Source organism: Ammospiza caudacuta, chromosome Z, assembly GCF_027887145.1.
Source record: "Ammospiza caudacuta isolate bAmmCau1 chromosome Z, bAmmCau1.pri, whole genome shotgun sequence".
In the NCBI taxonomy this organism is placed as follows: domain Eukaryota; kingdom Metazoa; phylum Chordata; class Aves; order Passeriformes; family Passerellidae; genus Ammospiza; species Ammospiza caudacuta.
The window spans coordinates 22593125-22618209 of NC_080632.1; the positions used below are offsets into that span (position 1 = coordinate 22593125).

At 42.1% G+C, this 25085-nt stretch overlaps 1 protein-coding gene across 1 annotated transcript in view; it reads left to right on the plus strand.

Annotated features, from left to right (window-relative positions):
• Positions 1 to 25085, plus strand: part of CPLX1 (complexin 1) — a 102156-nt gene that overhangs the window by 41108 nt on the left and 35963 nt on the right. The window contains exon 3 of the mRNA XM_058823580.1: positions 23490 to 23665. Within this exon, the coding sequence (XP_058679563.1) occupies positions 23490 to 23665 (176 nt within the window). The remainder of the gene's footprint in view (positions 1 to 23489; positions 23666 to 25085) is intronic.

Consider the following 25085-nt stretch of genomic DNA (forward strand, 5'->3'; position numbering starts at 1 on the left):
AGAAGAGCGATGGAGCTGCTGAAGAGTCTGGAGCACAAGTCTGATCAAGAATGGCTGAGGGAACTGGGATTGTTTAGCCTGGAGAAAAGAAGCCTCAGAGGTGACCTTATCTCTCTACCGGAGAGATAAGGAGGTCTTAGCCAGGTGCATGTTGGTCTCTTCTCCCACGTAAAAGTGGACAGGGTGAGAGGAAATGGCCTCAAGTCGTTCCAGTGGAGGTTTAGCTTGGATATGTAGAAAAATGTTCCCAGCAGAAGGGTTCTCACGCATTGCATCAGACCAGTGAAAGGTGAAGTCAGCGTCCCTGGAGGCGTTTAAAAGACACGTGGATGTGGCATTTAGGGACATGGTTGGTGGTGGACTTCACAGTGTTAGGTTAGTAGTTGGTTGATGATCTTAAAGGTCTTTTCCAACCTAAATGGTACTGTTATTGTAAGAAAAAATATTATGAATGGACTGGGGAGGGTCCAGAGAAGGATAGCAAAGAGGATCAAAGGACAGAGGAACACCTTATGTAAGGAGCAGCTGAGGGGGCTGGGTTTGTTCATCCTTGGCAAAAGGAGGTTTAGGGAAGACCTTAACACCATGTTCCAGTATTTAAAGTGGGACTACAAGGAAGATGAAGAGTCCCTTTCTACAGTGAATCACATGGAAAAGATGAAGAAGGGTACAGGGTACTCCTGGTGAGATCCTGGTGAATTGACCATGGGAGGAACATTTTTCACAATAGGAAAAATGAGCAATTGCAGTAGTTTCCCCAGGACAGTGGTGAATGCTCCAGAGTTGGTGACTTTTAATAGTTATCTGGATGGGCTTCTGGTCCATCTTGTCTATCCTGTGCTTTTTTCAAGAAAATTTTGGACCAAATAATATTTCAACCTGATGTTCTATGTTCTCTGAAAAGCAAAAGGCAGAAGAGTACAGGGAATGTATGCTGTGGTAAGCTAGAAACTAATTAAAAGAAACTCTTTATCTAAGTTGTATATATGTTCTAGTTTGAACGTTATCTTGTCTTCTGATGACTGATTTGTGGTCAGGGGAACCTGTGAAAGGATAATTGTTCCCAAGGCAGGAAGCACTGAGTTTTCTGAAGGATTAGAAGAAAAGTTCAATACTGACATCTTTAGTCTATCCCAAAAATTGTGTCAGAAGTTACCACTTTTGTTTCCTCTCGGAATCCTTTTCAGCTGATAAGACATTGTAAGCACTAGGCTTCCTGTTATTAGGAGATCTGTAGTTTTATTAGTGCTCAGAGATGTAATATATTCCACTGTGTACTGAAGTCAGTGAGTGTCTCTTCACTGTTTTTGTTGCAACTTTTGCTTCAGCATGAGTCAGACTTTCTCTAGCTGGAATACTCACTCTGGTCTGAATAGGTTAGCAAGTTCACTGCTTCTTCAAAAGATTGTCCCAGTACTTCACAAGAATCTTGGTCCTTCTGATGTTTCTCCAGTTTCTTTAAACACAGACCCTCTGTGAGAGACTGTCTCTACAAAGCCTAGCATTGTATGGAGAGATTTAAATGTTTTGTTTGTGATATTTCCATTTTGGAGCATACTAAATGTTTTATCCTTGGTTAGCCTGGAGGGGATGAGAACAAAGCTAGTTGTGAAAAATCTTGGCTTGACAGTCCTTAATGGTCTAGGTGGAGCTGGAAAAGATATACTGCCAGGAATGGTGTGTGGTGCTACTGACACTGAGACTGGATGCTCTGTTATGGAGCAGTCTTATGGAATAATTTGACATCCTTTTGTGGCTGTTAGTGGTGTTTGTGGGGTCTGGGCCAGCAGGAACTCATTATAACTAGCAACAGTAACTGCTTTTGAGAGTAGTCCCTTAATACTAAGCTGGAGTCTCTTATTATTGTAGTCTGAACTATACATTGGGTAACTCAGAGTCTATTATTAGGAAACTGTATTTTGTGTAGTCCTAGTACTCTTGTACTAGGCATTGAGGTCTCAAAGAAAAATTACTAGATGAATATGAAAATATACCAGTATAATTACCTAATTATATATTTACATAATTATGCTGATAATATGACTGCACTCAAAGACAATCAGGCTTTGTATCAAAGTCCCTTATACTCTTTTAACCTGTTTTTTTTCCTGACCTGGAATTAATTAACAGTGGATTGGAATTACCTTTATATTAGTGTGTATTTCATAGCAAAATTCCTTGTACAGCTGAATATATTGAAGGGTCAGAAAAGTATCATTCATCTGCTTCCCTGACATTGGGGGCCTCACAAACCAATCAAATTGGCCAGTTTGATTTCATAGTTATCCTGGATCACAGCCATATGTTTGGAATTGAAGACTTTAGGAAGATAATTTCTGGTAGGAAAAAGAAGGGACGGGAATTAATGCCTGAACATAATGAATCCTAGCTATATAGATGTGTTCACAGCAAAGAGGATTGCTTTTTGAAAAGAGCTATATTGCTATGGGATTCTTGAGGCTTTTGAAAAATATTCTGGTTTTATGTTCAGCCTCACATGCTGTGAAGAAAATAGTGCAAGATGTACTCCCATGGATGTTGATGTCCTCAGTACAGCAATTTCTTCTGTCACAGGTTGCCATCCATAGAATCATAGAATATTTAGGTTTGGAAGGGACCCTAAAAATCCTTGAGTTCCAACCCCCTGCGCTGTGCAGGGACACCATTCACTAAGTCAGGTTGTTTGGGACCCCATTCAACCTGAACTGGAATGCAGCCAGAGGTGGGGCATGCACATCTTCTCACTGGTAACCTGTGCCAGTGCCTCATTACCCTCACAGTAAAGAGTTTCCTCCTAACATCTAATCTAAAGCTGTTCTATGTCAGTTTAAAATTTTCAGTTTATTGCCCCTTGTCTGCCCATATAAAATGTCCCTCTCCCTACTTTTTTATGAGCCCCCTAAAGGTACTGAAAGGCTGTAATGTGGTTTTCTTCACATCAGCCTCTTCTCCAGGCTGAACAACCTCAGCTTTCTTGGTTTGTCTTCATAGGAGATGTGCTCCATCCCTCTGATCATCTTTGTGACCTTTCTCTGGACCCACTCCAATGGGTTCATGTCTTGTGTTGAAGAACTCAGGCAGTGCTCCAGGTGGGTCTTCATGAGGGCTAAGCAGAGGGGGGAAAACCACCTCCCTTGACCAGCTGGCCACACTACCTTTGATGCATCCCAGGATGCAGTTGGCTTTTTGAGCTACACGGGTATCTTGTGTCTGGCTTCTCATGCATGAGAACCCTCAAGTCCTTCTCCCCAGGGTCGCACTCAGTGAGTGGGTTAATCTCCCAGTCTGTATTTATGTCTGGGATTGCTGATCCAGGTGCAGCACCTGGACTTGTTGAATTTCATGAAGTTCCTAGGTTCAGTTCTCAAGTTTGACTGGATCCATTTGGATGGCATCCCATCCTTCGTTGTGTCAGCTGCGCTGCTCAGCTTTGTGTCATCTCCAAACCTGCAGGGGATGCCCTCCATCCCACTGTCTGTGCCATTGGTGAGGACACTGCAGAGCACCAGTCCCAGCCCTGACGGATGTCACTTGTCACGGCTTCCACCTGGACAGAGAGCACAATGCTCTGGTGGCATCCATCCTGCCAATTCCTTATCCACTGAAGAGTCCATCTGTTAAATCCATGTCTCTCTCACCTGCATATAAGGATGTGATATGGGACTGTACTGATGTTCTTACAGAAGTCTAGGTAGGTGACATTTGTCAGTCTTTGCCATCACTCTGTCACAGAAGGCCACCAGATTGGTCAGGCACAATTGCCTACAGTAAGCTAAGTTGACCGTCTCAGGTCACTTTTGTGTCTTTTATGTGTCTTGGTAAATGTGCAAGGAGGTGTATGTGCTGCTCTATGGTCTTCCTTGGCACAAAGGTGATGCTCATCCATCTGTAGTTCTCTGAATTTTCCTGTCTCCTCTTTTAAAAAATGGGAGATGTATTCCTTTTCCCAGTAATTGGGGACTTACCCTGACCAACATGGCTTGTCAGATTTGAGGTATAATGGCTTGGCAACAACATCAGCCAATTTCCTCATGTATGCCACCAAGTTCTATGGACTTGTGGCTATGTAGCTTCATGAAGTGATCCTGAACCTACTCTTTTCTTATACTGGGAGGGATTTCTCCCCTGCAGAGGATCAGGGGTTTGAGAGAAGTGGGAAGCCTGACTACCTGTGAAGAAAAGGGGAAGAACTCATTGATTACCTCAGCCTTCTCCATATCAGTTGTCACCAGTTCACCCTTCTTGTATATCAGTGGCAGTACACTCTCCTTGGCCTTTCTTTTCTGACCTGTATACTTACCCCTTACCAAATCCTGTTCCAGTGTTGCCTTGGCTTTCCTGAGCCTATTTCTATTTATTTAAACAGTATTCATTTACTCTCCTTATGTCATCTGTATCTGGTTCCACCATCTTACTCCTCAGTTTGAGGAGAAAACTGAGCTCATCTATGCTCCACCCTGTTTCCACCCTGCCATGCTCAATTTCCTATACACAGGAGTAAAGAGCTCTTGTGCTCTAAGAAAAGTGTCTTTTAAGAACTGCCAGCTCTAATCAGCCCCTCTGTCTTTAAGGAGTTTCCCAGGCAATCTCATTCACTAACCCTTTAAACATCTGGAAACTCACTCTTCCAAATTTTAGGGTCTGGAGTTTCTCTTTGCTGCCTCATATTCCTTGAGATGCTGAACTCAACCAGGCTGTGCCTGCTGCTTCCAGCTGTAACCTCTGCAGTGAGCCCGCTGCACTGGTGAGTGCCTGGCCCAGGAACGTCGCGCCTCGGGCTGGCTTGCCTGATACCTGCACCAGAAGTTGTTCTCTACATACTCCAGGAGTCTCCTGGGTTTCTTGAAGCGCCAGCTGAGCTGCTTTCCCAGCAGAGGTCCAGGTGGTTGAAATTTTCCATCAGGATGAGAGCTTGCAAACATGATGCTTCCTGTATCTGAAGCAAGAAGGCATTGTTGGTACCTCCCCCTGATTAGGTGGCCTGTAGTGGATCCCAGTCTTCAGGAGAGCCCTGGAATGATTTACACAGGAACATTTGGGAGTACAATGCAAGGATGGAGTAAGGGGAATGAATTGGGAATTCATAATTTTTTGTGACTGAGGGAAAAATATCAACTAGTGTGTACAATTTGATTAATAACTGCAGAAATTACTAGCCTGGCAGGAGACTCTTTACCTGCTTCTAGAAAAAAGCAAAGAAGATTTTGGGCACCAGACTCCTTCATGACAAGTTTTTCTGCATCCATACGTCTCAGCTACACTGTGGAGCAGCATTTAGCACAACAGTATGATCACAGGCAAACATCAAACACTTGCACAAAGTTAGAACCTGGAATGTAAGGAAATGCCAAAATAAAGTACAGAATAGAAAAATCCTGAAGATATATATTTCCCTTCTTCCTTCTTCAGGGAACAATCCACTAACTGTAAATGCCTCTTTGAGGAGAGTTTGTATTAGATAAATAGCTCCCCAAAATTTGCAATTCAATCCAGAAGTACTTGTGTCAGTGTTTGACAAAGCATGACCAGTGGGGTGCCCTGTAATTCTGTCACTGAGCAGATGGGGAGATGAAGGATACTTGCATGTTGTATTCCATATAGACAGCACACTGTACATCACAGAGGAAGCCTCCCAGCTGAAGTTTGACTACTGCTGATGGAAAAATACTGATGAAGTAGAATGCAGCCTGTTGAAATGGTAGGCTTATATAATGGGATTTATTTTTAAAGAATTGAACTATTTTCAAACTTCTGGACTTTGCAGGATTAAAGAACATACATCTGTGTTCTTGCAAAAGAATGAAGTTGTATGAAAAAGAAGCAACTTACCTTTTTTCTGTTAAATCATAAAATCTTTTTATGGATAAATAAAATGTTTTATGATACGCTTGGAATTATCTCCTTGTCCTGCTACAAATTCTGATGGTGTTCTTAACTTCATGGTAATTTCTGTTGTGACCTTCAGTTTTACATTGAAGTATGTTAGTTGACATATTGAATTCCAAAAACCTTGGATTACAATATGTAGACTTAACACTGTACTTCAAAATTCAGAAGTATTCTTGGATATCTTGTTGATCTAGTTATTTCAAAATTCCTTGTTGGGTAGAAGCACGTTCCACATGTAACAGAGAAAGTGTTAACTTTCAAGGCAAAACAAAATTATGACAAAAATGGCTCTATTTGGTTTTGGGGATGCTATCTTCCAGATGCTTTTTCTGAGTGACTAGGTTGCTTGTGCACTTAAATTACTAGCAGAAATAAATATCCAGATGCTTAATTTGAATGTCTGTAACCAAAGAGCTGATTACCTTGAACAGTATGCTTATCTTCTTAAACTCATAAGCCAGTAGGTAATATGCTCCACATGCTAAAGGATAAAATATACTCTTCAGTCTAGCTCTATTTTTCACCTTCACTAACAATTACTTGACTGTTACATGGTTTAGACCTCATTTATCTACTTAGTCATCCACAAATGCAGTTCTTATATGTGAGGTAGAAATAAGAATGCTAGAAGGTTTTCTTTAGTTGCCCTGAAGAGATCCATTTTAGCTATGTAATGTCAGGCTGTCGTTATATCTTCCTTGCATTTTACGTCCTTTGTGCTGGATACAGCTTCTTCCTGAACAAGAAGGAGAAAATAATCCCATTAGAAATGAGTGTATTTGAGGGACAGAAAGGACTAGTTCAGTTTTTAGCAAGAGACTTCTGTTGCAGCACTCGGTTCATCTGTGAAAGTGATGTCAGCATGATCTTTCCCTTGACAAGAGTCCATTCCTGTGGCCTGAAGGAATGTTTCACCATCTGGGGGAGAAATGGTAGCAAGCACTTTACTTACTGAAGGATCTTTCTGGTAGAACAGACTTGGTATGTCCAAGTGTTCTGATGGTAACAGCCCTTCTGAAACTTCCAAACACCAAAAAAAAATCCATGTCAAATAGAAACATTGTAAAATACTCACACAAATACCCACTGACTGTTTTCACTTTGGGAAATAAATGACAACAAAAAAAAATCATGTCTTGCTAGGATATTGGGAAATTCCCTTCCTTCCTTCCTTCCTTCCTTCCTTCCTTCCTTCCTTCCTTCCTTCCTTCCTTCCTTCCTTCCTTCCTTCCTTCCGACACTTCCGACACTTCCGACACTTCCGACACTTCCGACACTTCCTTCCGACACTTCCTTCCTTCCTTCCTTCCTTCCTTCCTTCCTTCCTTCCTTCCTTCCTTCCTTCCTTCCTTCCTTCCTTCCTTCCTTCCTTCCTTCCTTCCTTCCTTCCTTCCTTCCTTCCGCCACTTCCTTCCGCCACTTCCTTCCGCCACTTCCTTCCGCCACTTCCTTCCGCCACTTCCTTCCGCCACTTCCTTCCGCCACTTCCTTCCGCCACTTCCTTCCTTCCGCCACTTCCTTCCGCCACTTCCTTCCGCCACTTCCTTCCTTCCGCCACTTCCTTCCTTCCGCCACTTCCTTCCTTCCTTCCTTCCGCCACTTCCTTCCTTCCTTCCGCCACTTCCTTCCGCCACTTCCTTCCGCCACTTCCTTCCGCCACTTCCTTCCGCCACTTCCTTCCTTCCGCCACTTCCTTCCGCCACTTCCTTCCGCCACTTCCTTCCTTCCTTCCTTCCGCCACTTCCTTCCGCCACTTCCTTCCGACACTTCCTTCCGCCACTTCCTTCCTTCCGCCACTTCCTTCCTTCCGCCACTTCCTTCCTTCCGCCACTTCCTTCCTTCCGCCACTTCCTTCCTTCCGCCACTTCCTTCCTTCCGCCACTTCCTTCCGCCACTTCCTTCCTTCCTTCCGCCCCTTCCTTCCTTCCTTCCTTCCTTCCTTCCGCCACTTCCTTCCTTCCTTCCGCCACTTCCTTCCGCCACTTCCTTCCGCCACTTCCTTCCGCCACTTCCTTCCGCCACTTCCTTCCGCCACTTCCTTCCTTCCTTCCGCCACTTCCTTCCGCCACTTCCTTCCTTCCGCCACTTCCTTCCTTCCGCCACTTCCTTCCTTCCGCCACTTCCTTCCGCCACTTCCTTCCTTCCGCCACTTCCTTCCACCACTTCCTTCCGCCACTTCCTTCCTTCCTTCCGCCACTTCCTTCCTTCCTTCCGCCACTTCCTTCCTTCCTTCCTTCCGCCACTTCCTTCCTTCCGCCACTCCCTTCCTTCCGCCCCTTCCTTCCTTCCTTCCTTCCTTCCTTCCTTCCGCCACTTCCTTCCGCCACTTCCTTCCGCCACTTCCTTCCGCCACTTCCTTCCGCCACTTCCTTCCGCCACTTCCTTCCGCCACTTCCTTCCGCCACTTCCTTCCTTCCGCCACTTCCTTCCTTCCGCCACTTCCTTCCTTCCTTCCGCCACTTCCTTCCTTCCTTCCGCCACTTCCTTCCGCCACTTCCTTCCTTCCTTCCTTCCTTCCTTCCTTCCTTCCTTCCTTCCTTCCTTCCTTCCTTCCTTCCTTCCTTCCGCCACTTCCTTCCTTCCTTCCGCCACTTCCTTCCGCCACTTCCTTCCGCCACTTCCTTCCGCCACTTCCTTCCTTCCTTCCGCCACTTCCTTCCGCCACTTCCTTCCTTCCTTCCGCCACTTCCTTCCTTCCTTCCTTCCTTCCTTCCTTCCTTCCTTCCTTCCTTCCTTCCTTCCTTCCTTCCTTCCTTCCTTCCTTCCTTCCTTCCGACACTTCCTTCCGACACTTCCTTCCGACACTTCCTTCCGACACTTCCTTCCGACACTTCCTTCCGACACTTCCTTCCGACACTTCCTTCCTTCCTTCCGACACTTCCTTCCGACACTTCCTTCCTTCCGACACTTCCTTCCTTCCGACACTTCCTTCCTTCCGACACTTCCTTCCTTCCCTCCCTCCTTCCCTCCATCCTTCCCTCCTTCCTTCCCTCCTTCCTCACAAAGGCCTTAATTCCCACCCATTCTTCCACTCCCAGCCCAGTCCTGAAACCTAATAACCCATGGATATAATTCTCAATTTTACATTAATTCTATTATAGGCTCGACATCATGCATGTCTGGAACAGCAGTCCAGGAGGATCAAAGCTCCGGTCATTTGAACTCCACATGTTATTTCTCCTGTGGGTACTCACAGTGAAGGCTATATGAATAGAGGAAGCTTAGAATGCTGTTTCCCAAGATATTTTTCCAGTTTCCAGCCATTCTGGTTCAGGAACTTCTTTGTCAGAAAGCCATTTCTTTATATTTAGCAGCCCTCTTTTTTCTCATCCAGAGCTTCTCTGTTCTCCTCTCCATGCCATGACAGTGCATTGGATTTGCAGCATCTTGTGGCAAGGAGCTTCACAGGCCAGTTACTTGCTTGAAGAACAACCACATTCTTCTGTTTCTTCAGAGTTTTTCTCAGACTGTTTGAAACTCTTTGAAACTTGCTTTCTCCTTAGGTTCTGTGTAGGTCTTTTGTTTAAAAAGACAGTGAGAAGCCATTCCTTCTCCTAGTCACTCCCAATTCTGAGGAGCTCCAGCAAGGTGTCTGTTTCCCTGACTGGAAAGTTCCATTAATAGTTTTTTGTAGCCAGGCTGTCCCATTCCCGTCATTCTTGATGACCTACTTTCATGGCATCTCAATTACCCTGACAAACTGCGCAGACATTTCATATAGTGCAAAAGGAGTCTAAATCCCATATAAACATGAATGTGTACCTATTCATGACAGGTGCTATCTGCTTACACACCCCACAAAATCCACTATTCTTCTCTTAGGTTACTCCTTCAGACTACTATTGCTGTAGGTGAATTCATAAACTTTATTCCACTGCTAGAAGATCTTTTCAAAGATCTTTGACTAGGATGCATTTTTTGATTCTATTTAAAATGTGTTCACTTCCTATAGCTGAGGATATATAAACTTTAAATATTTTTTTATTCATTTTTCCCCTAAGCATAGAGTGAATGGCAAGCTCTTGGCTTTTCACAGGAAAAAATGGGTGGCTTTTCAGTATTGCAGCCCATATGTCTGCAAAAATGAGGTTGAATTCAGTTGCAGTTGTAATCACAGACAGATTGAAAATAACAGTCCCTCCTCGTGATCCTTCTGGGAGAGCATTTACTAAATATCTCAATGCTGAAACTGTCCTTTTGATATCCCTCCTTATGGTTGCAGTTCTTGGTTGTAAGTGAGGATCCTCAAAATATTTAATTGGCTATTGGAGTGACCAGTACTTGTTTCTCTATGCAAGGCTTGTAATTGTGCTTTTCCCTCCTTTCCTCTGCATGTGTCTGTGTGTATGACTGCAGCATTACATGTCAGCTAGTACAGCAGGCTACATGTTGGATTATGTTTCAAACAGCAAACAAGCTATAGCTGTGAAAGCCTTGCTCCTGTGACCTTTGATTCCAGAGCAAGTACTAAGGGTACAAAAAAAATTAAACCTGAACAAGTCTCTTTGTAGCAAAGGATGCTTTATGTTTGTTATGGCTGTAAGTAGGTATTAAAAATCCAGGGCTTTTTTTCTCTTGCCCTGAGCTGGGGAAGGACATCACTGGTATTGTACAGTGAACACTCTGGTTCTGGATCTGATGACTCTGTAGATAATCACAAATGTGTTGAAATGCTCTGGTATTTCCCTTCTGTCTCTTGGAAGTCTTGGGAACCCAGTGGGCTCAAAGGTGGCTGGGAATGCCTGGGTTGAGCAGCACTGGTAGTGAGAGCTTGGAAAGGAATGTGTTAGAGTACCTGCCCTGAATATGTCTCATCTGGGTTAATTCAACTACATTAGCTACTACTGTGAGCATGCATCTAGAGCAGGTACAGGAGAAGCTGCCAGAAATACTGTCCTGACATTTGACCACAGTTTTCTCTCCTCCTACCAACTGCTAAAACTGCAGTGCTCAGAATCACAGCAAGGAGAGGTCAGTGCAATCAATGCACCTGTGTGTGGATAATTCCTGAGTCTAGAGGACAGGTGGCAGAAACATCAAACAGGACCAAATTCAGAGCTGCAGAATTTTCTATTCAAGGTAAGCTATTGCCAAAGTCTCATGTTATCTTCCAGTTAGTCCATTCTTAAGTCTGAATGATGCTATTTCTGGTTCCATTTTGGCAGTAATGACATATTAAGTCATATTTACATTCAATATAATCCACAGAGGATATACTGTGAAAAAAAAAAAAGGAAAAAGATACTTTGATACTCGTCTTTCTCTAGGTTAGAGACCCTGGTGTGATGTCTGTAACAAAATTAAGCTACCTGACAAACCACCCAAACTGCATATTTGTAAAACAATTGGTTTGGTAGTAATTCAGATGTGAATCTATGAATACAAAGGACCAATGTGCCTGAATATCTATTTGCCACAAGACAAAAACTGCTTTTTAGCATGTTATGGGAAACAATCATTTTATACACCAAAAGAATATGGTTGTCCTTTTTTCATGACTCTGAGAGATTCTGCTGCCCCTACCTTAAAATGCTTAGAGAGAGCAGGATATAGTCCCTCTTGATTGTGTGGGATTTGATGTTTGGGTATTTAGAACTATATATGTTACTTCCTGCCCTGCCTATACCACAGTGTAGTATCAAATTTTGGGCTGTCCCCTCAGAGGCTCTTTCAAACTCTGACTTTTCTATTGCTCAGATAAGGCAAAAGGTGTGGCTGTGGCTTGTAAAGAGAGCCTTGTGGAAGGCTGTTTTTTACACTCCTGCTGTACCTTCCATTCAGGAAAGAAGAGGTATAGAGTGTGTCTGGAGAACAGGCTTAGTAGACTTAAAAACCAATTGACAACATTGCCCAAAGGAAAAAGTGCTTGCTTGAGCTATAGCTGTCTGAGCAGCCCTGACCATCATCTGGAATATTTCCTCTGGAGCAAGGGAGAAGGTGATACTCATACAAGTAATGAATGCAGGGTGAATGCAGCTGTGTTGCTTACATAGTAAGCTTTCTCCATGTAAATCAGGATGAATTCAAAGAGTCAGAGGAACAGTCAGAACAACTCTTCCCTTGTCCTTTTCACTAGATAGGCATACATAAAAATATTTTTTTGCTTTAGTACTGTATTGTTACCTTTTCATTTATGTAATATTTCTCTGAGTTGAGGTTAATACAGAGTTGCGAACTCTTGAAATCTTGTTTCTGTCATCTTTTGTCCTCAAATGAGGATGCGAAATCTCAAATTAGGCAACAGTTTAAAGTCTTTCATAGAAAAGTTTTCAAAAACCATTTTATTGTGGTTCAAAACTGTTTCATGCCCTTCAATTTTCTTTTCACTCTCCTGAAGTAAAAAGTACAGAAATTACATCAATTATTTTTCTTGCTCAATTATCTCCTGTTCCCTTGAGCTTTTCTGAGAAATTCTATAGACTGAGGTAACTCCATACTATGCTGAAAAATGTGTGGATCAATAGCAGGCATGGCCTATATATTAAAAAGGGTGAAAGAAGGAGCTACTCATGGAAGACTGAAAATAGAACAAGCACATCTTCTTCAGTCAAGGCTACAAGGTGACTTACAGGAGCTCTTTGCTTCTGGAGTGTTCATCAGCCCTGTGGGGCTTTTGTCTCCTGAAGCAAATTACTGTGAAATTCTGCAAGAAAATTTACCTAACTTCCTTTAGGAACATTTGTATTGACATCTGCATATTCAAAATGGATTGTGCAGTTCCCACAGATGGAAACTGAACAAAACACCAGGACATGAAAGAGGCACCAAGAGAAAAGCTGAAGTACAGGCTTCAGTAGATATGAAGTTAGATAGCTGGAGTGGCCTTAGGCTTGTCAATAAATGATGAAGCCTACTGGGGGAACTGTCTCACAAATCTGTTTCTGCCCAAGAAAAAAGAAAGAGCAGCCTTTGTTTTGAGAGTGGGACCCATAGGGGTCTTCAGGACCCAGAAGCACAAATGGAGTAGGAGAGAAGGCTTACCTACAAGGTAGGAACCAGTTCAACAGAAAGATACATGCCTCAGTTTGGGAATAGATGTTTCTCTTTCAGATATTTTAAGGAAATGGACTTTCTTAGTCTGAGAGATGGTTTTTCTGGTTGTCAGATTAGATTCACTGCTCACAGTCTATGAGGACATTTTTCTGTTGAGGTGTTCAAAGGCCTGCATTGCAAACTGTGTATTGAGACCCTTGAAAAACATTTGCAGTCAGTGAAAAGAGTGTGAAGTCACCTTCACAGAGGGGAAGATAATGATGTGGAGTTCAGAGTTGTGTTAATCAACACTAAAGGCTAAACCAGAGTGTGGTGGGCATGAAAAGAGACAATAGCCACAGGGCAAATATGGGAGCTGTATTTCCCGAGTCCAGAGAGATAGGGGTTTACATTCTGACATTCTTTAGCTCCATGCTTATGAAGGCAACTTATTTATGGAAGTTTATGCAGAGCAAAGGTTTCATACTGAATCTGCATCTTGCCAGGACAAAGATTTTCAGGTTTGTAGGTGAGAAACAGCCACCACATAGTAACTAAACAATGACAGTTTTGAAAAGAACCTCACACATCTTACCTAATTATCATACTTGAAGTATGAACAACAGTTCAGCAGACCTTTGCTTTAAGTCATATTTCTTGTTTTATTTTTATCCTTTATTTAAAAAAACACGTTTTCAACTTTGTCTGTTAGAATATAAAACAATGTAATACATTAATTACTGCTTTGCCATTGATTTTTCTTATTAGTATGTTTCAAATAAATCCCTAAATCTTAGACTGAAAGTGACTTCAGTTATTTTCTTCTCATGTCAGTTTTGGCATTTTATATCTCTTGAAAGCTTTGAACTTAAAAGGGACCAAGTACTCTAGCAGTACTTCTTCTATTTTTGGGTACTTCTATTCATTTTTGCAGATTTCTAAAAATAGTCCACTAAATGGTATTATAAAAACATCCTCAATGATGTTAGGTGATGTCAAATCTGTTAATAAGCCTGTGGTGGTTACAATGCAAGTGATTTGATAAGTCACATCTCTGAAAGGATTTTTTTTTTAATTAAGGGAAAGTATGATGTTTTGGATAGTTTTTGTTCCTGAAGTCCTGGAGGCACACTTAGACATTTAGTCTTTAATTTTTTCTTCTGGATAGATTGGTCTGTTCCATCAGTGCTGCATCGTAGATGGAACTCCCACATAGAACTGAAATAACCCAAGCTGCAGGGAGAGGAGAGAGAGCTACTCTGGCTAGCAGATACAATGCTTGTGTGTGTGTGAGTGTGTATGTTGTGTTTCTGTCTGTGGGTGTATGAAGAAACCACTGAGAGCAACCTAAATTTAAAGAGTTCTTCCTGGTCACAATGTGTCTGCAATCACTTGTGTTGCTTCACTATGGAAGTTCCACAGCTTCTCATGAAAACCCTGTCTCCTCCGCTCACAGCCTGCCTACTGGCCCTCAGGCTTGAGAAAACATGACAGATCACTGACAGAAATTATGTTAACATTTTTTCAAAGAAAACTTTATTCTATTCAGTAAGATGGGACTTACAAGCTCCTGACTTGAGTAAAGGCGCGTAACAAAGAATGTTTTTCTCTGGTATAGTATCATCCCACTGAAATCACTGTAGCTACCAAGAAGCACCACAGCACCAGTGTATTGCTACACTGCTGTTACCAAGAAGTATATTAAGAAAATAAGTGAAGGTGAAGTAATTATTTCTAAGGAGTTTCCTATCTTTCCTGTTATGTAAGTATTTTTACCAGCTAAGCTCATTAGAGCTATTTAAACTTCACTTGCTGCTATGTAGAAATTCCCAATGACATCTCACCATAAGAACTCAACTGCATGGTAAAAGCTCATAAAGATTCTTGGAAATTTGACTTCCTGGGTGAAGATATTGTGTTTCAGTGGTGGTTTAGCTTATGGCTCATCCCAGTGCCCTTATGCAGTGTCATTTCTTTTGGTCAATATTTCAAGGAGACAAGCTGTCTTAGAAAATCTTCAGGGGCCCAGGAGAACGGTTTGCAATCTCCCAGCCAAGTCCCTGAGGAAGCAAATGAGGCAGCCATAATATCTTGCTAAGGTGTCTGGTCTTCCAGTTTATTTAATATTGTTTCGCTTGTTTGTTTGATTTTGTGGGTTTTGTTTTTTAATTAAAAAAAAAAGTTTTTTTGCTCTTAGTACTACTTTAAAAATTCATCTGGCTCTGGTGCTAGCATATTATTTTAAGGCATCTGGTAAGAAATCATGGAATAGTTTTTTGGAAGGTACCTTTAAAAGGTCATCTAGTTCACATCCTCCTCTACCCCTGCCCCAGGTATAACATGACTAATCTGGAACTTGGAAGTCCATATAGGAGCAGCATTTGCCCCTCCATGGCAACAGAGATAGGTGATTTGCTTCCTACCAGAAAGAGGTGTCATGTTCTTCTGAATTCCTAGGTCTCAGAGCTGTTTTCAGATAGGTTTGTGCTGGCTGCCAATTGGGAAACATTCTATGTAATGTACTAAACGTGTCACCAAATCTACTGTTATGGCATTGCTTCAATCTCTCTTAGCCTTTCTTTAAAGCAACAGGAAGTTTCCAGTCAGGAGGATTACTTTACAGACTGATGTTTCTGAATAGACTCATCATCCTTGTCAGTCAGAAACTGAGGAGAAGACCATCATTTTCCAAGGCAACAGAGAAGGTCTGGAATCTGTCACCAGGACGAATTTAGGAAATCTGTTAGAGCAGCAGAGATTTACACAGTTAGCAATTTTTTTTTTTAATTCAGCTGTTCTTTCTGTGCCAAAGTGAATAATTTCTCTGAAGCAGGGAAGCAGGACCAAAACAATCATAAATCACAAGCAAATACATACTGTGGTAAGCAGATCTGCTTTCAAGTTCTTTTTTTTTTTCCTGCTGGAATTTCAAGCTGCATGTGACTAATGCCAGAATGCTGCAGTGCAGGTGGGCTCCTGTGAATAAGATGCCTACATTCATTTCTCCATCAGTAGATATCAGGCAAGCAAGTCCAGAGGAGAATTCTCCTACTGAGGTGGGTGCTTCCACTTGGCTTGAAGAATCTCATCCCAAGATCCGTGACTAGCTGGAGTAGACCTCCATGAAGCAGAAGGGGAACCTGTTCAGAGATTATTTACTGCTACATCCTAGCTGGGTCATAGCAGTCAGGAGCACTAGCCAAGCATTTGCCAGGGATTATTGATCAAAACTGGAGCAGAAGGCACTGCATTTATGTTATACAGGGAGCTGTTCCTGCTTTATAGTGGTAGGGTTGCATGGAGTGCTCTGAAAAAGCGATTGCACCCTTTCAGGTGTAGATCTGGCTCAAAATTGCCTGCATCCAGCAGCTTAACAATGCAAACAATGAAGATGAACACAATTCCTGAGAAGGAGAAATGGGAGAACCTCCCAGAGTTGCATGCAGCAGCTCTGGAGCAGAGGCAGTAACAGAAACTTATATTATCTTAATTGCTGTAAATCTTCATAATCTTAAGATGTTTCTTAGTCCCTTACCAAATAATAAAAGGCATCACTCTGTCTTTTAGGGAAAAGATTTGTGTTGTAGTCCAAAAGAACAGTGCATGGATTGCTATTTTTGTGTAGTGCATCTGGAAATGTACTTATACAAGGTGCCTGAAAGCAAGGCAGAGTGTGTTTTAGCTAGGGTTGCACACACTTTGCAGCAGAAGACTGTGGCCCTCCAGGTATCTTGGCGTAGTAATGATCCCTCCAAAAGCAGAGTCACATTTGCGCTCTTCAGCTGGCTGCTCAGTCTGCTGCTCCAGAATCCCTCCCCATTGTGTCTGCATCATTTTCATTTCTCTTTCTGTGCAAGCAGCCTGTAGCCAGTGGGGGCACAGTGGTTGAATATTCTTTTAGTGCTTGATGCTGAAGACTGATGATTGCTTTTGTTTCCAGCTTTTTGCTTTTCCCTCTTGCCGCCTTGTAGCAGGATTTGACTGGCAGGAGGTGGTAAAAGGAGTCTCAGGAACCTGCCTGCTGTGTGCGTTGGTCTCAGGAACAGAGATGCCTCCTCCAGGCCCTCTTTGCACAGCTGCAGGATTTTGAAGACTCACAACCTAGCGCTCTTCTGCAGTGGGCACAGGCAACAGTGTGGAATGGGGAAGGGAGGGTGCTCCATCACAGTGCCTGTTTAGTAAAGTATCTGTGTGAAGTATGTGTGAGAGAAAGCCTGAGTTCTCTCTGTGGAGGGATCTGAGACAGCAACGTGGTGAGCTGCATTTTTCTGATGATGTGTCCCTAGCCCAAGGCATTTTTCTGGGTCAGGCTGACCCAGACACATTGACACTGCTAACACTGACCTTTGCATGTGCGTCATCAGGTGTTTCCTTGTATGACAAGTTTGTAGTTATGGGTGTGCTACTTAAACACATATCCACACCAAAGTAACACCTTGTATAACAAAACTGGAATATAAATCATGTATTAAAATTCTATTCTTTGATCCAGTTGTCTGTTTTCATCTTCAACAGGACTTGCTTATGTGAACTCATGACATTTCCAATCTGTTTCCAATCAATGCAATTATTGCTTTTATGAGTGACTGAAGCATAGCTTCTCCTAACAGCCTGTGTGTCTTCAAAGGCAGTGGCAGAAGTGCTTCACCATGGTTTCAGTTGCAGAATGATGCAGTCAGATGAAAATAAAACCCATGCAGAATGTGAAATGGGTTTACAAATGAAACTAAGTTTCTTTCTTCTGCAAAGCCTCACCCTACCCAAGATTATCAGAAGTAGCTGATAACCTTCCTGCAGCTTCTGTCTTTGCACATTTGTGTTGTATGTTTGTGTCAATCACCTCATAATGTACCACCATCTTGTACTTATCAGCATGAAATGGCGTCATCTTACGATATTTATGGATATTTGGCCTACACTCGTGTATCAGAAAATAATTGTTCATGCTGGCTGGTAGGCTTCATGAAAGGTCACAGAGCAGAAGGAGAATCAAAGAGTCCATCACAGAATATCAGAAGAATGTATTTCAGCTAGGGAGTGTGTGGTTTTTTGTTTGGGTTTATTTTTTTTTTCTGTTTGTTTTGTTTGTTTTGTTTTTCTTTTTCTTTTTTACAGCAGAGGAGTTTCGCAAGCTAATGAATGAACTGAAGTGAGTATCTTATTCCTCAGAGATATAAACTATACTGAATCAAAAGTGCATGGCGCAGTATGAGATAAGAAGAATGCTTACTCTGATGCATACAAATCAGATGGAAATGACAGGCCATCAAGAGTGTTTGACATCTTTCAGAAACTGATTATAAAATGCAGTACCTGCTTCAGCCTGGAAAAACACCTATAGGATCATTTTCAATTACAGATATGTATTAGCCCAGTGCTGGCTTCTTGTTTGAATCACCATTCTCTGATCTAAGCATACACACATGCGTAGACTTTGAAGCACAGGTTTGGGTACTACTGGTCTACAATATGAAATGAGATTTTTGCAGAGGAAAAGCTTTTGATTTCACGTAATTATCTGAAACAATGCTGTGTGCAAATTTTCATCATTCTTTAATTAATTAAGGAGGCCTAAGATGTTCCTATTTCTCTGGAAGTCATCCGTAGTAATCCTAATCCTGTTGTTTTCCCAACACACAACTTTGCCTGCCATATTTAGGACAGTTATTTTTTTAATCAAGTGGCAAATTCAACTTCACTCTTGCAAGTTGATTTGTGGGTTTACATTTTCTTCATGAAAGCTGGATTGGTATCAGTCAGCTGTTGACATGGGTTAGCTCATGGTTGGTGGTGCTTCTGTAACAGGTCTGGCAGTTAAGAATTTACTTTTCTTCAGATACAGGATATGTTTGGGCATGTACTCTTCACATGTTTGGGCATGTACACCTTCACCATTTAGGGTATGTGTCTTCTCTTTATCCATGTAACCAGGCTTGATCCTGCTGCTGCCCTCCAGATGTAATTCAAAACACTTACTTACGAGGTCTCACAGAGCCACACACTGAAGCTGTTGCTCCATCTGCAAGGGTTGTCTAGTCCAACCTTATTCTTGTACAGGGTTACCTACAGCAGGTTGCTCAAGGCTGTGGCTCATGAATTTTTAAATATCTCCACAGATGGAGACTCCACAGTGACTTTCTGCAACTAAATTTGTTTTTTTAATATTCAAAATGTATTTTCTGTACTTATGTTTGTACACATTATCTCTTCTCCTGTCACTGGGTACCTGTCTGTCTCCTTCATATTAATTCTGTTGTTTACACATACTCCTGCAACCCCTTGAACCTTCTCTTCTCCAGGCTAAGCAGTCCCTGCTCTCTCAGGCTCTTCTTGTATCAAAGGTCCTTGAGCATCCTAAATGTCTTCATGGCTGTCTCATTTCTTTGCTTTCTCATTCCAGTGGCTCCATCTCTCTTTTGTATCTTGAAGCCCAGAACTGCACGTATAACTCCAAATTTGGTCACAACAGGGCTTAGTAGATGGGAAGAATCCTTCCACCTCTTGTCAACAGTGCTCCTAATGCAGCCCAGAGGACTGTTAAGCTTCTCTGCTGCAAGGACACATTGCGAGCTCGTGTTGTCCACCATAACCCCAAAGCTTTCATTGTAAAACTGCTTTCCAGACAGATGGTTTGCTTTTCTGCTGTTTTGCTGGGGAATGTCTCCCACAGGCACCTGAACAACCATATTAATATTTTTCAGATGCATAATGATGATTTAACCCAGCAAAACTCACACAAATGCGTACGTCATGTTTTAACCCGAACCAGCAACCAAGCGCCATGCAACTGCTCACTCACTTCCCCACCAGCTAGAAACTTGTCGGTTTGAGATAAAGGCAACAGGGAAAGCAAAATCCATGCATGCAAGCAATGCAAAACAAGGAATTAATTCACTGGTTCCTCTGAGCAGGCAGGTGTTTTGCATCTCCAGGACAGCAGGGCCCCCTCATGCCTCACAGCGACTTGGGAAGACAAATAACATCACTCAAATGTTCCCTCCTCCCTCCTTCTTGCACCCAACTTTAAATACTGTTCTGGAATATCCCTTTGATCAGTTTGGGCGACCTGTCCCCTCACAGTTTTTCATTCACCCCCAGCTTCCTCACCAGTATCACAGTACAAAAAGCAGAAGAGGCCTTGTCTCTGTGTAAGCCCTGCTGGACGATAACAAAAATGTGTCTATCATCACTGTATCCAGCAGAAATCCAAAATGCAACCTGTAAGTAGTTCTCTGTGAAGAAAATTAACTCCATCTTGGCCAAAACCAGCACATCATATCTGAGTGCACCTGTAATATTTGGTTTAACACCTGTTTATTTAGCTACTTAGCCTATATGGACTAGGGGAATTACTATTACTTTGAAAGAACTTCCATGCCACTTCTTTTCACACGCTTCTGGGATTTTTTCCATATAGAAGTTTTTTGTTCTTTGAGGGCAGGTCCCCGTTTGTAGCCAGAAAGTTGACAGTTGGCAAACGTTGTCCTGCAGCTTTAGCCGTTTCTGTTTCCTTTCTGTAGTCTTGTCTAAAGATGTTAGAAATAGTGTTGATTGAAACACCATACTGATTGATGAATAGTGTGGCAGTGTCTCTTTGACACAACTTCTCTTTGTATCAAGGCATATGTCATGAGTGGGGTGGGAAAGACAAAAAGAAAAAGACAAAACCTCCCAGGTTTATCATATGAACAGATTCAGTAAGCATGTCCATCCTCTGTTTCCTTGGAAGCTTCAAAAGCGGACAGAACAGTTGCTCCTTCCTTTTGCTTGTGCCCATAACTGGTGCATCTCAGTTGCACGTAGATGAATTGTCTGGAATCTTTGCTGCTGAACTGCTAAAAACATAAGCTGTTATCCAGGGAATGCTAACAACAAAGTCTACAGTTTAGGATGAAGAACAAAAGAGATGGAAAAAAAGCTTTTCTAAAAGTAACACAAGAGTCCTTAGTTAAAATGAAGTGTAAAATTTTGGTTCTCATAATACATTGCCTTCTAATTAGTTAACAGTGTAGCATTTTGAACACTTAGAAGGTGACTTTGAAATCAGAGATGAATTAAGAGCATCTATGAGGATCCTAATCCATTCTTGTTCTTCTAAGTGTCTTGTACGCTGAATGGCTGCAGAGCAAAATGCCTTACGTATTTAAAAGCTTGGTCTTGCCTAAGAAGTAAAAAATAGTTATGCAATTTTACTTCTTATGTGATGAGCTGAGCTGACATTACAGCTTAATGATAGTCTAGAAGTAGCGCTTGGAATGGAAAAAAAAGAATCTCTTTTGCTGAATTCTGTTTCCTAAGTAACTGGAGTTTTATGCTGTCTGAGTAGCTCTAAGTGGAGGGAAGCTAAAAAGGGATAAACTCAATAGATTATTGAACCCAAATCAGTTTGAAGATCAGTGGAGAAATCATTTGAGGGGAACCCAGAAGTTAAAGGTGTTAGTGAGATTTGTGATCGTTGGTGTTTGAACAAAAAGGCTGCTTAGAGAGATTCCTGTAGTAGGCATATGTGACACAACTAGGCCATATTTCCTTCTTGCTTGCTGTGAAGTTTTAGCTTACTTGCAATTTCAGTTAGCCTTCCTTGCACTACAGAAAAGAAATTGCCAGATGGTCTGGGTAAATTTTCCATCAATATGCAAGAGTTTCTGTATTACTCTGATCCTGCAATGAAGGATGCAAAATGGTGGTAGAGGAAGGCTGACAGTAGACAGGGACCATGAATATTCCAGGTGTGGTTTGTCTGGGGTTCCTAGGTGCCTTTTTGTTTTAATCCACAGATTTCCTAGCAATGGAAGCATCAAGAGGTGTGTGGTTAGGCAGCTGAATACAGACATTCATGTTTACTGTTGTTATTTCCCACCTGGCAAAAACCCCCAACCCTGTGTATTACAACCAGATCTTGTAGGGCTTAAAATTACCACTTTCCCCATGATTCTCTGAAGGAGATGTAAAGGGGACATTTCTCTGTGACATTTTGGGAGATTGGAGGATTATTTTTGATTCAGGGTTGCTTTCAGCTTAGGGTTCTGGGAAAACATTTAACCTGGAAACGAAGTGTGGAGAAAAAAGGCATCTGCTTACCTCTTTACAACTTCCTTAATGGTTATTAGAAGCAATAGTTGATGTGGCAAGTGCCATCACTACAGCAATTCAGGAGGAATCATTGTGACAGGTTGCAGATGTTTTTTCCCTTCAGGATCAAGGTTTCACAATCACTGTCCCAAGAACTGATGTGGAAAGCAAGAGCAATCACATTCCTTCAGCAGTGTTGACAAACCAAGAGTAATTTATAAGGGTAATTTATAAAGGATTGTGAGAACCTTTTTCCTTCACTAAGCCTTTCATGAAACCAACAATTACTTGGCAGGTCTTCGATAGTGTCTCCTTCCAGCCCAAGCCTTTGTAAAGGCCAGAAATCTTTGCTTTATGGAAGACAAGAGATGCTGAATGTGTGTGTAATTGTGACTATGTATAAGAACAAGGCTATCTCAGATTAAATCAGTTAAATCTCAGCCAGCAATGAGCCAATATAGAGGTGTTGTGACTCAGCATCTAAGAACCTGCAGTGTTTTTCTAGGAAGAAGGAATCTCTTTAGTAAAAGATGCAGAGTGTTTTCCTGCTGCAGGGAAGGTCCAACACTTCTTCTAAAGGGTATGTGTCTTCTCTTCATCCATGAAACCAGGCTTGATCCTGCTGCTGCCCTCCAGTGCCCTGATGATGCTGCATCACATGCTCTTCCCCTTTCCTCAGTCGCTGTTTTTCTTCCTAGCTGGATTATTGACAGCCATTGCTAATAAAAATGTCACTGAAATACAGGATAAATGGATTTATGCAGCACTTTGGGGATAAAAGGGCATGCAGGAAACCTCCACCTCATTTGCATAGTTGTGCAAGGGCTTTGCACAACACCAAAAACTGCCTCAGGAGCACACAGGGAATGAAAATTTGGGAACAATGTGTATTCAGCAATGGAACAAGACAAAACCATGATCTCACTAAGCCTTAGAGGTGATGGTGTCCAAGAACACTTAAGAGACACGCAGAGATGATGCTTCTTTCTGATCCATGGTAGGAGCCTAGAATTCATCAACTCAAACTGTTTGCTAATGCCATGTGGTCCTACCTGTCATGGTATTAGTAATTTCTGACAGCAGTTAAGAGTGTGATTACTCATCCCTGCAATCAAGATTTCAAACTCCTTTCCCAGCCCTGGTGTCATTTTGTTCTGTATGTATTACTTGCCTATTACATTAAAGACCCTTCAAAATCAATCTTCAGTCACTTGGCTGAGCTGATGAAGTGAAAATATAGTGTGGATGGCAGCTTGTCCTTTTCAGGACTGCAAACAAACTGTGCTGCCATCATGCAGATCTACAAATTTGGTCTCTTCCTTTTGCTGCTGTGCTTCTCCTGCCAGTTCCAGGTAACTTACCTGATCAGGTTAAGTGCTTTGCCCACCTCCTGCTTGGGAAGAGTGTGCTGCCTCCCCAGTGAAAGCAGAAACCTTTCACTGATGCAGATGCAGAGGGAATGACAGATGGCCCTGAGCCTGGGGAAGGGGAGAGCTGTCATCCTGGGGGTCTCACCACATTCTTACAGGGCTGATTTTCTCTTTTGCTTTCTCTAGGGGCTACCAAAGACATGGGAAAGATGCTGGGTGGGGATGAGGAGAAAGACCCAGATGCTGCTAAGAAAGAAGAGGAACGACAGGAAGCCCTTCGGCAACAAGAGGAAGAGAGGAAAGCCAAATATGCCAAGATGGAGGCTGAAAGAGAAGTTATGAGACAAGGAATTCGAGACAAGGTAGGTAACTGGCTTTCAACGCACGATGGTCAGCTTGTAATGCCCAGTAAAGAGCACCTGTTTTCAGCTGATTTGTGACTAGTTCCCTTCCCTAGGCACCCAGATAGAACCAGGTATTTACTCTGCCACACAGAACTTTGTCATTTTGTGCACTCTTCCTCAAGTCCTCTTCCTGTTTAAACACGCCTGCCACAGACCAAAGCCCTGCAAACCTGAAATAGAGAGAGAAGGAGAGGGAAGGAACCCATCTGTTTTTCTTATCATCTATTAAGCACTCACATTAAATTAATTATTAGAGGCTTCCTTGTCCCTTTGAGGGTGCTTTCCAAGCTTGCATTTGTGTTTTGTGAGAAAAGTCATAATTCAGTGAGTTTCTGAGAGTGATTTTCTGTTGCAGTTATCGTATGTATTGATTCCAAAGCTTTATTGTGTTGACCAGGTGATATGGTACAAATCTATTCTATTGTTAATATTTAGGTTTCTACCACTCACATGGGATTCATCTGAAAGAAAATTTTTATACCTTAACTATTAGGGATTGATGTGTGTTTGTGTTTTGATGCCTCACCCTCAAAGCCAGGTCAAAACTGTCTCTTTAGAATAAGTTATGTTTGTAAGAAGGTCTGCTGTTATTCAGGTATCTTGGAAATAAATGTGGGCAATGGTTGGACAAGGGGTTTCTAATGATGAAGGCCTGTCAGGTGACTCACAGGATGTGCCAAAGAAAATACCTGTAGATAAAACAAGGAAGTCTTGTTTACTATAAGAGGTGTTCCCTTTTGCAGTTCCTACCTCTGTGCTCTAAGAACATGTCTTGGAACAGACATAAACAAAACTATATCTTCATTAGACCAAACTTCTGACCCAGTTCTTATGATTCATGATGGAAGCATGAATGAGGGTAAATTTCTCTGGAGACACAGTGCAGCTTGCAAAGAGTTACTGCAAATTGTTCTGCAAATAAAGAAATTTGGGATTATGCTTCTAAGAAAAGAAAAGACTTAGAGGGAATTGTCTACCTTTGACACTGCCAAAAAAAGCTATCTATATGATAATTTTAAAAAGGCTACTGACAGGATGACAGAAATGCAGAACCTCTACCTGGTCAAAATTGTTTTTTTAATAATGGAATCATAGAATTGTCAAATGGTTTTGGTTGGAAGGACCTTAAAGATCATCTAGTTCTAACCCCTCTACCATGGGTAAAGACATTTTTAACTAATTGGGCTGCTCAGAGCCCATCCCACTTGGCCTTTAACACTTCCAGGGATGGGACAGCCGCAGCTTCCCTGTTCCAGAGCTTCACCACATCTGAAGAAATAATTTCTTCCTAATATCTAATCTAAACCAATCCTCTTCTAGTTTAAAAACATTTCCCTCGTCCTGTCACTACGTTCCTCTCCCTCCTTTTTATAAGCCC